Source organism: Takifugu rubripes, chromosome 2, assembly GCF_901000725.2.
Source record: "Takifugu rubripes chromosome 2, fTakRub1.2, whole genome shotgun sequence".
In the NCBI taxonomy this organism is placed as follows: domain Eukaryota; kingdom Metazoa; phylum Chordata; class Actinopteri; order Tetraodontiformes; family Tetraodontidae; genus Takifugu; species Takifugu rubripes.
In genome coordinates this window covers 5678632-5691338 of record NC_042286.1, presented here as the reverse complement: position 1 = coordinate 5691338, position 12707 = coordinate 5678632, and the positions used below count along the sequence as shown (strand labels likewise).

Below are 12707 nucleotides of genomic sequence, written 5' to 3'. Positions count from 1 at the left end.
TAAATTGTTTCGACGGAGCTTTTGGCGGACTGATATCCCACAATGCATCTCGAATGCATTGTTTTGGTGACGTCACTTGTGTCCAGACAGGAAGTCAGTTGTGGGCTGGGTCGTTGTCTGTTCTGGCTTTATGCTTCCAAAAACATCCAAATGCGATTCTTGTAAAACCACAAACTAAGAATGTAGAAGCGTGACAGAATGACTTAGACGCCGTGTTTGTCTGTGCCAAGTAAGTGGATGATTGATGTGCTTTTCATGGTTTTGTTCGGGGCTGCCAGGCTGCCTTTTGTGTTGTGTTAGTTAGCCTAGCTTAGCTTTGCTTGCAGGCTAGCCGTAGCAGCTCCCAGCAGCAGACCGTCTGACTGGCGCCTCCGAGGCGCCCATGCATGGCCAATAAAACAGCTCGTTAAAGCCAGTAAGCAACACCAAACAATTATTTCCACAGCCTGAGTGTACAGTACCTGCTTGCTGGTGCATTTATCTTATCACAATTCTTGACATATGTGGTGTCATATTTGCAACCTAATTTCCAAGTTCTTGTTATTTGCTGGTAGCCTGCAGAGAGAAACTAGCGTAGAAATTGACTAGGAAGTAGTCTTGTAAACCGAATAAGGATTCCCCACAAGATTCTGTACGGTAAATCTCTCGTAGTATAAGTAAAATTTACGATGGATAGTCGGACGTCTTTAATTATTCATTAGGGTGTATTAATACCATTGCTAATGCTAACCTCAGGTGTTTTGGACTTAGCGTAAACTATTGATTGTTTGATGGCTTGACAGAGAGAATTTGTGCACAGCTGGTAATTGTTGATTTTCCCCATTGCAACCGTGGTCATGTGACCTCTGTCTTCTGCTGCTCTTCCCTGCTTCAGCGCACTGAGACATGGATCGATGCAGTGTCCACGTCCTGCTGCTGCTGCTGCTGCTGCTGCTGCGGGGCCTGCAGGCATCAGCTGAAGGTTCAGGTACCCGGCTCACTTCTCCTCACGCTTCATTGTTTGGCCGTCTCATCGTGGTAAACGTGCAAATCAAGCGCAAATGCTGCGAGAAAATAGAATAGATAATAATAAAAGATAGAATTGGCCAAAAAAAATTGAAAGTTTATCTCAGGAATGCAAAGCCCAGCGTATGTTGACGCCATGTCTCTGTCACAGATGGACAGCTGTCCTGCCTGTGTGATAAATGCCACCAGGCCACCCAATGCCACGGGACCCAGTGTTTTTCCTCCATTAAAATCGGGGGCAGCGGGGTGGCGTTTGAGCGTGGCTGCTTGATGGACCCAGAGAAGATCCGTATGCACTGTTCAACGCCTTCCTCCTTCCACTACGCCATTTTATGCTGCTCCCAGGAAATGTGCAACAGCAACACCACCGCACGCTCACTGATGTTGCTACTTCCTACAGGTGGATATCACCTTTTGTGTTCCACAAGGCGTCGGTTTATTTAACATTCCAATCTTACGTATTTCCTACTTATTCATCAGCCCCTGAAGGAGAGCCAGTTCGGTATGGGGTGGAGACTTTGGTTCTGTTCATACTCGGCCCAGTGGTGGTTCTGGCTCTGCTGTCTCTGGTATCGGTTCTCGCATGCAGACGGTTTCATCACGGTCGTCTACAGAGGTTGCAGGAGTTTGATACCGAACAGGGAGCCATAGATGGTCTCATCACCTCCAACGTGGGGGACAGCACTTTAGCGGTAAGACTCAAGTAAACTCCATCTTTATTATTTATTTTTTAATTTCAAGAAATTTTGGGCTTGTAGTTCCTCTTATCTTATTCCAAATGTGTTAGCGCCTACCAGACAGCAGGGGGCGTAGTTACCCCACAAGCTTTTTGATTACTACAATAACGTGAGACCGCCGTGGATCACGTGACCGAGAGGCTTCTCCAGGAATAAGCCATTTGTCACAAGTCTTAAAAATATTATGCAGACACACACTCAAAAACCCGTTAAAATGATTTAATAAGTGGCTTCATCTTCTGTACAAATTATTTTTTAATATATTTCTTAATCTCTTGTGCAACAAATGTATTACACATTGGTGATGCGGGTATATTGTAAAGTTCACGTTGTCTTGTTTTTTTAATGTGATGTTTGGGTTCTCAGGACTTGTTGGACCACTCGTGCACATCAGGCAGCGGGTCAGGTTTGCCGTTCCTGGTCCAGAGAACGGTGGCGCGGCAGATCAGTCTGATGGAGTGTGTGGGTTCGTTCATTATTTATTTATAAGAAACTCACTTGCTTGGAGCTTTGCAGACGCTCTTAAATGTGTTTAACGGTTCGAGTCTGTTGCTGGTGTATAGTTTCTCTGTTAATGTCTTCTGTCACCATTGTGCAGGTAAGGGCAGGTACGGGGAGGTGTGGAGGGGCCAGTGGCAGGGGGAGAACGTGGCTGTGAAGATCTTCTCATCACGAGATGAGAAGTCCTGGTTCAGAGAGACGGAGATCTACAACACTGTGCTGCTCAGACACGAGAACATCCTGGGTGAGTTTATTTCTGCAGTGATCAGGCTGACAGGAAGTAAAGGTGAAAAATACAATTTCACTTTCATTAGTTGCTGATTTATTTAATTAACAAACCACATTGAAATCATTTTAATGTGCTAAATTCAGTTTTCAGACCAAACGCTTTCAGACTAAACAAACTTAATATTTACACCAATATATCTATATTAGCATGTACTTATCCTAGTCCTAAAATACAGTATGTATCTGACAGGCTGGGCAGAGTCGCTGCAGCACTTGTGGTCATGTGTGTTCTGCTTCTTCTCCTCACAGGCTTCATGGCGTCTGACATGACCTCTCGTAACTCCAGCACACAGCTGTGGCTCATTACCCATTACCACGAGAACGGTTCCCTTTATGACTACTTGCAGCGTGTGGCGGTGGAGACGACCGAGGGCCTGGCGATGGCGGCGTCGGTCGCGTGCGGCCTGGTGCACCTGCACACGGAGATCTTTGGCACAGAGGGGAAGCCCGCCATCGCGCACAGGGACCTGAAGAGCAAAAACATCCTGGTTACTAAGGAGCTGCGCTGCTGCATCGCAGACCTGGGTCTGTCGGTCCCGTCTAGTGGTCTCTAGTGTGTTTTAGCTCTCACGAGCCTGGGCGTAACCGTGTGTGTGTGTGACCATTTGCAGGTCTGGCTGTCACACACTCCCAGGCTGACAACCTGCTGGATGTGGGCAACAACCCGAAAGTGGGCACCAAGCGTTACATGGCCCCCGAAGTTCTGGACGAGAGCATCCAGACGGACTGCTTTGACGCCTACAAGAGAGTGGACATCTGGGCCTTCGGCTTGGTGCTGTGGGAGATAGCGAGACGCACCTACAGCAACGGTGAGTGTGGCGAGTTGAGCTCGGGTGCGGCCACCTGGACGTTAGCCCTCATACCTGTCGTTTGGCGCCTCAGGGATCGTGGAGGAGTACAAGCCTCCGTTCTACGACCAGGTGCCAAGTGACCCGAGCTTTGAGGACGTGAGGAAGGTGGTGTGTGTGGAGCAGCAGAGGCCGTTCATTCCCAACCGCTGGTTCTCTGATTCGGTGGGTGTCTGTGGCAGGCTGTGACGTGACACTGTTACTCTCCTCCTCACCCTCGTCTGTTTCCCTCAGACGCTCTCTGCTCTGGTCAAACTGATGAAAGAGTGCTGGTACCAGAACCCCTCTGCGAGGCTGACGGCGCTGCGCATCAAGAAGACCCTGGACAAGATCCACAGCTCTCTGGAGAAGGGCAAAGAGTCCTGAGAGGAGCTTCAGAGGTAGCTGGCCCATATGGAAGACAGCAAAAGAGCCCGGCAGATGATGAGGGGACAGGCAGAGGATCAGAACAATGTTCCAGCTGTGACCCCGCCTCAGCCCTCCTCTCACCTGTGGTTGCCTTCCACCCGCATCTATTTAAACAGGTTTGAACTGGCCCACAGACTGTTGCCGAGGAAGATCGGAGGGAATATTTTACTTAAACGTCCACTGAGACCACGCAGACTTGGGCTTCTGTTCTCCAGCCTTCTGCTTCGAGACAACCACAAGTTACTCATTCAGCGTTACAAAACCCATCCCAGTTACTGACACACACACACACACACACACACACACACACACACACACACACACACACACACACAGTCCAAGAGGAAAAGAGCCAACGAGAACAAATCTTTTTAAAATTGTAAACACTACTGAGGTCATGGAAGCTGCTGTGTGGAGGCATTTACTGTAACAACATTATTGAAAGAGAGGAAAGAGAGAGTTTGCATTGCTGCTTCGTGGAGTCTTTAACTGGATCCTCCCAAAGGAAAAATCAAGGAAAACCTATTCAATGTTGAAATAAATGGTGGGGGGGTCTATTTATCTATGCTCCCATAATGTCACTACAGTAAGGAATATGTGGTTCTTTTAAATGGTTTCTGTTGCATAGGCGTTCCCTTACACATTCATTTCTTTACAAATGCTGGATTTGTTTTGGGGGAAAACTGTTGCTTTGTCTTTTTTTATATGTAATAAAACATTTACTGCACTTTTGCCTAATGATCAAAACTGACTCTAAATGTAATTCTGCCCCCTCGTGGCGACTATTGTTAACAGATCTCAGCACCAAAAAAGAGAATTTATAGTCTTGATGTTGGCACACGTTGCTGTGGATAAGCGCTTCTTGAATAAGTACCACCACATACCCGACCGGAGAAATCATGGTTTCTGGTCGTCTGGTAGAGTCTTGTAGGGGTTGAGGATGCCCTTTGGGTCCAGGAGGGCTTTGATTTGCCCCATCAGAGCCACAGCCTGGCTGGGTTTACTGTAGTAGATGTAATTCCTCTTCTTCAGGCCCAGTCCATGTTCAGCGCTGATGCTGCCGCGATGCTTGGCCGTCCACTCGTAGACGAAGGGCTCAATGTCTGCCAAGAGGGCGGGGTCTTTGGCCTGAGAGGTGATGTTCAGGTGGAGGTTTCCATCTCCTGCAACGCTCAAAGTCAACATCATCGGCCCGACACACATTTTGCAAAGCGTTTGAGGGATATTTGGCCGTACCCACGTGCCCGTATCCCACCACACTCTTGGCGCGGCCCCCCACACGCTCCCTCATGTCCGTCACCAGTTGGTACAACTCCTCCACAGGAAGTGAGACGTCGTACTTGTAAGTGTAGCCGTCGTGTGCCAGCGCCTCCGTGACGCGCTCACGCAACGACCACAGCGCCTGAAACAGGGAATCGACTATTTAGTCATTTTAAAACATCAAATCGAATGCTATTTTTTAAAAATCATGAACACCCTTAGTTATCCTGAGAAAAATCCTTTAGTTTTGCCTTTACGGTTGCAGAGTTTTAGAGCTTTTTGTGTTACAAGGATGAGAAAAACCCACCTTTATTTTTGAGTCTTCAGTGGCCACGGTGCCTTCACTAACCAGTGATGACGTCATCGCTTCCTCCAGGAAATTGTGGAGTTTTTCTTCGTCGTGCGTTGGTTCGGAGCCAGATGTTTCGATGACAATGTAGAACTGGCAATCTGCCAAAAGGAAGAAGGCTCATTTAACGTTCCATCAACGCAGTGTGTGTGCGAGTGTGTGTGAACGTACCGCGGACTGGATTGGTAAGTTTGAGGTGAGTATTGAGCAGCCTCATGCACTCGCTGTCCAGAAACTCATAGGCTGACAGGATTTCTCCCAGCATGCCTCTGCACAGCTGGAACGTCTTCAGCAGCTGCTCGAACGTCTCACAGCCTAAAATGAGTCCACGCTCAGATCAAATTATCACCACACACCTGTGTTCACTCCTCCATCTGAGTGGGAACTGTGCAGCAGATGTACCCAGAAAAGCCACATTGACAGACTTGGGTTTGCGGGGACACAGGATGGACGCTGCGGTGATGACCCCCAGCGTGCCCTCGGACCCTATGAAGAGCTGTTTGAGGTCATAGCCTGTATTATCTTTCCTCAGTGTGGCCAAGCAATCCAACACTTGGCCATCAGCCAGGACCTGTGCACGTGACACACACACACTCTTTATGATCATCGTGCCACACACACAAACTCATGTCTCTTCACTTCAGATCACCGGCTCACCACTTCCAGGCCCAGCACGGTGCCATGCAGGGAGCCGTATCGAAGCAGTCGGAGCCCACCCGCATTAGTCGCCACATTTCCCCCGATGTGGCAACTCCCTTTTGCCCCCAGGTCCAGAGGCATGATGTGGTCTCTCTGCTCCAGGTACAGGGACAAGTCCTCCAGGACACATCCAGCCTGACAGGTCAGGATACCTGACAGACGGGTAAAACGTCCCCGAGTGTCTGAGCGAGGGCGCCGCCGAGTCGACAGATTGCAGCTCGGCACCTACCTGAGATGCTGTCGAACGATCGGATGTGGTTCATGAGGGCGGTGGAGAGAATAATCTCATCATAAACCGGCACGCTGCCCCCAACCAGCCCGGTATTGCCCCCCTGGGGGTTCACGGCCAGATTACGGCTGTTACAGTACCTTCAGGAGCAGAAAAACAGCCGTTTCAAACACGTTGTGAAGCCGGACTCTGCGTGTTTCCTCATTGTCGTTCTTTACTTGAGAATCTGGGAAACTTCCTGTGATGTCTGAGGTCTCAGTAACACCTCGCTGGAGCCTACAGATGAATCAGCAGGTTGCAGAAATGTTAGAACCTCTCAGAAGGTTTTAGAAAAGGTGAGCGCGAGTTATCACCTCTGACAGATTTGAGCCAGTCTTCGTTGTTGGACTCCAGCAGGTCGGGGTCGGTGACAACTCTGCCTGGCAAGATGTTCCTGAAGAAAGCCAAATCCTCCTCAGTTATCCTGGAGAATGGGAGTCTGTCTGGGGCGGCAGCGGGGGCTGGTTTTGGTCGGTCAGCCTCAGTGTGATGCCTCTTAGAACCGACCTCACACTGCCAGGAGGAGCCCAGCAGAAGTCCAGGGCGGGAGCTTAGACAAGATTGTTGTTTCAGAGCCTGAGACGGGAAGTTCCAACACAGATTCTGGTGGCGTCCCAGAACGGCCCGTAGCTTTAACATTCTCGGCAGAGTCCCCATCATGTCACCAGAGACGTGGCGTAGAGTCGACGGCACAGGCTGCAGCAAGGAAGAATCAGAACTTTGTTTCTCAGTCCAACAGTTTAAGAGCCAACCTTTCCTACAAGTTCACAGTTGTTTTAGGATACTGACCTGACAAAACAATGTGCTGGAAAAAAACAGAATTTACTAAATTATACTGTGCGACAGAATCACTTCTTCATTTGACTGGACTAGGAGCAAAGCTGGATGTCAAAATCATGTAATATTAAAGGGAAACCCTTTTCTTCATACTAACACACACACCAAACGAATGTTAGGTAATTCTTCAAGTTCAGTTTCCTCTCAGATATCGAGTTTCTTTGTCATCATACAGCAGTGAACCTGAGTAAAATGTACCTGTTTTAATTATATATTCAACATATTAAAGAGAAAAAGGGAACATTTCCAACGTTTCTCTCCTTGACCAAACTAAGAGTTCTATTGGCTTTTGCTTTTGTCAAATATTTGGTCTATATTTTATATTAAACCTTTTAATTTGAACATTGAATCACCTGAAGCTCTGATTAGCTCAGCTGTTAGCCTCGGGATAGCATTTATTAGCAATGTTTACTCACCGTATTTGGGGTTATTTAACAGCTCGCATCGTTTCGTCTACATGTGTTTTCGTGCACAATATCAATGCAGATTGTGTCGAAACCTTCAAGGTCACATACTTTGACGTTAAGTGTCACATATTCAATGTTCATAAGTCCTGACTCGTAGATCGGGAACTTCCGATAAGAAAAAGATTGACCAATCAGAAGCCGTCAAGGATTGAACCAATCAGAATAATTTCGGCGGTGTAACATTTAAGGAACGTTGGAAAATATCCTTTACGTCTTCTTTTAAAATAACCTTTATGGTAAACTTAGGAATCTATTTCTTTTCTGATCGTCTCGAATAATTTATGAAAATGTGAATTGAGAAGAATTTGACTGTTAAACACACAGTATGTTTATTGTTCTACAGAGCCAAATATTTACATGACTTTTCTGAGCCGTAAACACTCGAACCCCAGTTGTACTCGTGCACACATTGGCTGAAGCTTGTACCGCAGATTCCCTGAATGCAACTTGACGTTGTCATCAAGCCAGAATTAACAGTCTATTAAAGGCTAATTACAGTTTTGGTTAAAAAAATAAATAAAAGGAAAAATAGAAAAAAAACATTGATAATGTCCAAGACTCATGTTTGTGCAGTTTGACACTTTAATACTGGCATGATGAAAACAGGGGCAAACACTCGATTTAAATAAACATAAATAAATACCGAATTATGTAGCTGAACTTTGTCGCTTTTAAACGTTTTATTTATTTTCCAACCCAGCAGGCTTTTTCTTGCTGGTGGCTGATTATCTCTGTGTTGCGCTGACACTCCTGTCGTCCAGGGGAAGTTGCTGCTGGTCGTACGAAGATATGAGCTTCTTGATGTGAGCTAGTTTGTTGTGCAGATATTCACAGCGGGTCTTTTCCTGTTGGTAGTTGGGGTTAGACTAGAAGGGACAAAAATATAGATTTAATCAAGCAATTCATGATGACCAGTGAGAATCTCTGCCGTGGTTCAGGTTTGACCTTTTTAATCCTGCCATATGCCTGGATTACTTGATCGTGGACCTCCTGCAGGCAGAAAAACAGCAATGTGATCAAACCACAGCGGCGACCTCCAGATCAATGGCAGCGCTGATGCTTTTACCTTGTATTTACTGGAGTCTCTGGTGAGCTGCTGCAGCTGCGCGTTGAGCTCCATAAACTGCTGCGTCACACCGTCGATGCGAGCGTGTAAGAGTCTGTACTCGCTGTAATCGCTGTTGAACTCGTGCTTGTAGCTCTGCCTCTGGTGGTAGCTGGAGATCACCGAGTAACTCCTGTGGAAGCAAGGCACCCGTGGGGAACCTAAGGGACTTGGATCATCAAGGGTGCTGGTGGATTAATGCCTGCTCTACTCACAGTAGGTAGTCGGTGTCGCCGCCTGCCTGATTTGCATTTGTCTCCAACAAAACCTCACCAGCATCTAAGATAATAAAAGAAGTCTGTGTTGAGAAAAGTGCGGAAATGTCGCCGTCTCCTCGTTGATTACATCATGGTTCTGACCCGCACAGTCCGCGGAGGCTGCGCCGTTTGTCCTGTCTGAACACTGATCTCGTTTCCTTCCATCCTCGTCCGTCCGTCTGTCCCCCTTCGCGGATGAGACAAACCCCAGGTTACAAACACGTCACACCTGTGTGAAGTGTGTGAATGAATGTTTGCGGCACTTTTCCCACCTGCTCGCTGCTCCTCTTCCTCTTCGTTTTCGGTCTCTTCCCCCTCACAGATGACGGCGGCTGATCAGACTTCGGCCGAGGCCCCTCTAGCGGGCTAAAGAGCCTCCGCGGGTCCAGAGAGCCTCTTTGCTGCGTTGCCTCCATGGCCTCGGTCCGGGTCACGTGTTTGGCCACTCGGGGCAGGTCGGTGGCCGTTTTTTTGGACAGGTGAGATATTCTGGGCCTCCTCCTCACCAGGGGGTCCGTGTATGCCTCTGGCTTGGAGGGGTTCTGGTTGTGCACCGGCGAGGAATTGGGGGTCTCTCGGAGGGGGCTGACCTGGGTCTGCGGCACCGTCAGAAGGTTCTGCTGAGGCTCAAACAGTCTCCTGCAGAGTGAGATAAAAAATGATAAAATGACGCTAGCAGCTAATTTATCGGTGGTTGAATCTAGATTAGAGATCAACTCTGCAGGAAGAGCGATCACACATGTAACAGTATTAGCATGTGGAGCCCGTCTTCTACAAGGTCCGTAGGCCAGTCGGGTTTGCACCAGGTAGACGACCACTCACAGTCTTCCCCAGAGCAACACCAAGGTCCAGTTGCAGGCCCCAAAATTAGCTTCAGACATTTGTGGAAACTTCTCCCTCACCCCGACTGTGAGTCTCAGCCCTGTCACCTGATGAGGATCCGTTTGAGGAGCTGCCGCTCCCCCGCGGTGTAGCCGGGCCAGTCCTTCTGCACGTCTTTAAACAGACCGTTCTTCAACACAAAGGTGTCGCCACAGCTCAGCTCACCCACCTGCGTGAAGACGGAAGAATATCTGAGTCCAGAGACGTTCGGACGGGTCACAGACTCCTGCGGGAGGAGCCACGCACCTCCCGCAGGACAGGCTCCAGCCCGTCACCCTCCCCGTCCGTCACGCCATCTCTCCGCAGCCTCAGGACCAGCTCGCTCCTCTTGTAGGGTCTCAGCACCAGCAGGTGGATCACCCTGTCCCTCAGTGGAAGCTCCGTCACCTCACAGGTGCTGCGACTGCCGGACACGGAGGCAGACGTCTTCTGCTTGGACTTGGCAACCTTCCTCCTGAAGCTGAGGCGAGACTGGGGGGGGCTTGAGGGCTTCGCCTTGGCTGCCGCCTCAGAGCCCGACGCTCGCGGAGTCGCCTTCTTACCTGCGCAGCAGCACAGAAACACGTGAAAAAGAGCCTGAAAGGACCTCATTTCGCTCCGATAGGATAAAAATCTACAAGAAAACAATGCGGCTGCTTCCACGTCACTGCCGACCAGGCGTTGCCGTAGCAACCAGAGCGATACAGCTGTGTTCTTCAGGACACCTTCAGATGGAGGCCTCTCTGGTTCCTACGCCGGAGGAGCCTTGCACCTACCCCGGTCGCGGTCGCGGCCCACGCCCTTGATGACGATGGCCCGCTGGCTGCGGGTCTCCTCCTCGGCCTGGGCCATGCTCTGACGGGCTTTGGCGTACGAGTCGTCCGTGGCGTCGACTTTCAGCTTCTTCCGAATCACCCCGAGACACGACAGCTCCTCCGCCGAGCTGAGAGAGAACGCAACCAAAACCATAAACCCACACGTTTCATTTCCAAACACGCGACAAAGTCGATGACGCTGAGAGAGCGAAGGGAATTATGGGATGCTTCTGGGGTTTACCCGGTGGCGAGCTGCTGCACGCAGTCGAAGGTTCCCTGCAGTTTGTCGGAGGCGACGTTCGTCAGGCCGAAGGTGAAGATCCTCAGCTGGTCTCCTCCCTCCGAGCAGGGGACGGTGATGCTCTGCAGCACAGACAAGGGGAATCAGCCGCCGTCTCTGAAAGCTGCGGCGGGAATTACGGACATCAGACGGGTTATTTTACCCCTCGACTCCCACTGAAGGAGATGGTGGGACGTGCGGACCAGCCCTGGAGGGAGAGACGGCACCGACACTCGTCAAACAGGAAGACATCAAGCTGAGATGTGTCAAACACAACAACACAGAGGACGGCGGCGGTGGTGGCGGTGGTTAGCTCCTTCCTCCGCTGCGGTTTTATCGCTGCCGAGCAGCAGCCTCTGTCAGCAGATCCCAGAAATGATGCCTCATCACCAAGATGAAGCTCCGCTCATCTGTCCCTGGTGAAGGTGGACGTCCACTCCAGGAAGGGAGTGGACCAAATGATGGAGGGAGAGCAACATCCAGGAGGAGCTCAAAAACAGAGGTCACGGAGAGAACAGAGACCCCACAGGTGCTCGGGGGTCTGAGTCCACTTTGGGAGGAGCCAGGGGAGGGTTCTGAAAAGAGGAGACCCTCAGCCGAGACGTGAGGACAAAACGGCTGAAAAGGAAAGATTGAGACTCTCTGGTGAGAGCGGCGAGTAAAGAAACCGCTGAATCACGGGAGGTTTTCTCATATGTGGCCCCACTGACGCAGTTTCATAAGTCCCACGTTCATCCGAGACCAGATCTTTTCCAGGGTATCTGCACCTGACAAACCATTAAAGGAGTTTATCTTCAAAGAGGCCGCTGGCAAAGGTCGCGCCAGCCCGCTGCTCATCACACAGGAACAGCAGGAGCTAGCCCCCCGTCCGCTCGGACGGAGGTGAAGACGTCTGTCAGAAAGGACATCTGGACATTTGGACACGTGTTAACGGAGGGAACTGGACGTTGCAGGTGATTTGTGAGCGCACCTGTTGATGGGATTAATTCAGTGAATCCAAACCTGCTGAATTCAAACCTCTGACTCTTGAGGAAGGAAAAACCTCCCAATTACTCCTCCGGTGTTGTGGCCCCTACGGTTGGGGGGGGGGGGGGGTGCAGATGCAATCATACATGCTAAATCATTAGCCTTATCTTTGTGTTGCGTTTACGGTACCTGACGTCCGTCACTAGTGAAGGGCACACCTAGATAAATCCCGCACTATTATAATGCAGTCTATTTTTAATACACCCTCGTTTTCTGCTTCCTGCACCGATTAAACAAGAGTCAATTGTGTGATGTGTATTCCGAATTTCTTATTCCGATTACATGGCTGCGAATCAGGCTCGCAGGAGACAACAGCCCGGGAAGGTACCGAGGAAGTTCGGCCCAGACAGTTGTTGCGTTTAGTGAACTAGAAGAAGCAACTCTTTGAGCAAACCTCACGGAACGAACACCAGAATATTACCTCGCTGTTCCGAAAGCCATCAATGGCTTTTGCCGCGCTGTCAGTCAGTTTGACGTGAAACACCGAGACGTTTCCGCGGCTCGGTCCGCCAGACAGCCCGTAAGTGCGCGTCTCCCTCAGCGTCGCCATCCCGCCCGCAGAATCCGCCCGGGGGGTTCGCCAGTCCCGCACAAAGCGACTCAACGGAGGCGCCACGACCGACGGACGCGACTCCGGCCGCTCCTCCGTCGCGCGCTATTCCGGAGGATTTGGTTTTGCGTCATGACGTCAGAGGC

General features: G+C 50.0%; 3 protein-coding genes across 5 annotated transcripts; 1 reads left to right on the top strand and 2 right to left on the bottom strand.

Moving 5' to 3' along the window:
* Positions 1-71: 71 nt before the first annotated feature.
* On the top strand, positions 72-4529 carry acvr1l (activin A receptor, type 1 like). 2 transcript variants are annotated; one of them, XM_011618908.2, is made up of 11 exons: positions 72-229; positions 327-415; positions 875-967; positions 1157-1405; positions 1486-1697; positions 2109-2208; positions 2341-2487; positions 2781-3056; positions 3143-3340; positions 3414-3544; positions 3614-4529. In XM_011618908.2, exons 3-11 carry the CDS (start codon positions 886-888, stop codon positions 3743-3745), a joined length of 1527 nt encoding a protein of 508 aa, XP_011617210.2. In that variant the 5' UTR covers positions 72-229; positions 327-415; positions 875-885; the 3' UTR covers positions 3746-4529. The 2 variants fall into 2 exon arrangements, with proteins under 2 accessions (XP_011617210.2, XP_003962581.2); XM_003962532.3 differs by lacking the exon at positions 327-415.
* d2hgdh (D-2-hydroxyglutarate dehydrogenase) lies at positions 2464-7796 on the bottom strand. Of its 2 annotated transcripts, XM_029831262.1 has the most exons (12): positions 7617-7796; positions 7153-7168; positions 6678-7059; positions 6543-6600; positions 6325-6464; positions 6054-6247; positions 5799-5967; positions 5568-5711; positions 5355-5497; positions 5024-5189; positions 4672-4950; positions 2464-2998 (listed from the first exon to the last, which is right to left on the bottom strand). In XM_029831262.1, the coding sequence occupies exons 3-11, from the start codon at positions 7021-7023 to the stop codon at positions 4685-4687; spliced, it is 1626 nt and encodes a 541-aa protein (XP_029687122.1). In that variant the 5' UTR covers positions 7024-7059; positions 7153-7168; positions 7617-7796; the 3' UTR covers positions 2464-2998; positions 4672-4684. The 2 variants fall into 2 exon arrangements, with proteins under 2 accessions (XP_029687122.1, XP_003962815.3); XM_003962766.3 differs by lacking the exon at positions 7153-7168.
* Positions 7797-7971: 175 nt separating this feature from the next.
* LOC101062747 (RNA polymerase II elongation factor ELL-like) lies at positions 7972-12683 on the bottom strand. The gene is made up of 12 exons (XM_003962767.3): positions 12433-12683; positions 11149-11193; positions 10947-11068; positions 10667-10833; positions 10158-10453; positions 9959-10080; positions 9302-9668; positions 9132-9216; positions 8988-9051; positions 8734-8905; positions 8613-8657; positions 7972-8533 (listed from the first exon to the last, which is right to left on the bottom strand). The coding sequence occupies exons 1-12, from the start codon at positions 12559-12561 to the stop codon at positions 8393-8395; spliced, it is 1755 nt and encodes a 584-aa protein (XP_003962816.1). The 5' UTR covers positions 12562-12683; the 3' UTR covers positions 7972-8392.
* Positions 12684-12707: the final 24 nt, after the last annotated feature.

Excerpts from the sequence above, each read along its gene's own strand:
- d2hgdh (XM_029831262.1), bottom strand. The coding sequence starts at position 7,023 with ATGATGGGGACTCTGCCGAGAATGTTAAAGCTACGGGCCGTTCTGGGA. Across the intron at positions 5,498-5,567 it reads ACTTACCAATCCAGTCCGCG|ATTGCCAGTTCTACATTGTC; the intron begins GTACGTTCACAC and ends TCCTTTTGGCAG. Across the intron at positions 5,190-5,354 it reads CTGAAGACTCAAAAATAAAG|GCGCTGTGGTCGTTGCGTGA; the intron begins GTGGGTTTTTCT and ends TCCCTGTTTCAG.
- LOC101062747 (XM_003962767.3), bottom strand. The coding sequence starts at position 12,561 with ATGGCGACGCTGAGGGAGACGCGCACTTACGGGCTGTCTGGCGGACCG. Across the intron at positions 11,069-11,148 it reads CCTTCAGTGGGAGTCGAGGG|AGCATCACCGTCCCCTGCTC; the intron begins GTAAAATAACCC and ends TCTGTGCTGCAG. Across the intron at positions 10,454-10,666 it reads GGGCCGCGACCGCGACCGGG|GTAAGAAGGCGACTCCGCGA; the intron begins GTAGGTGCAAGG and ends GCTGCTGCGCAG.
- acvr1l (XM_003962532.3), top strand. The coding sequence starts at position 886 with ATGGATCGATGCAGTGTCCACGTCCTGCTGCTGCTGCTGCTGCTGCTG. Across the intron at positions 1,406-1,485 it reads GATGTTGCTACTTCCTACAG|CCCCTGAAGGAGAGCCAGTT; the intron begins GTGGATATCACC and ends CTTATTCATCAG. Across the intron at positions 2,488-2,780 it reads CAGACACGAGAACATCCTGG|GCTTCATGGCGTCTGACATG; the intron begins GTGAGTTTATTT and ends TTCTCCTCACAG.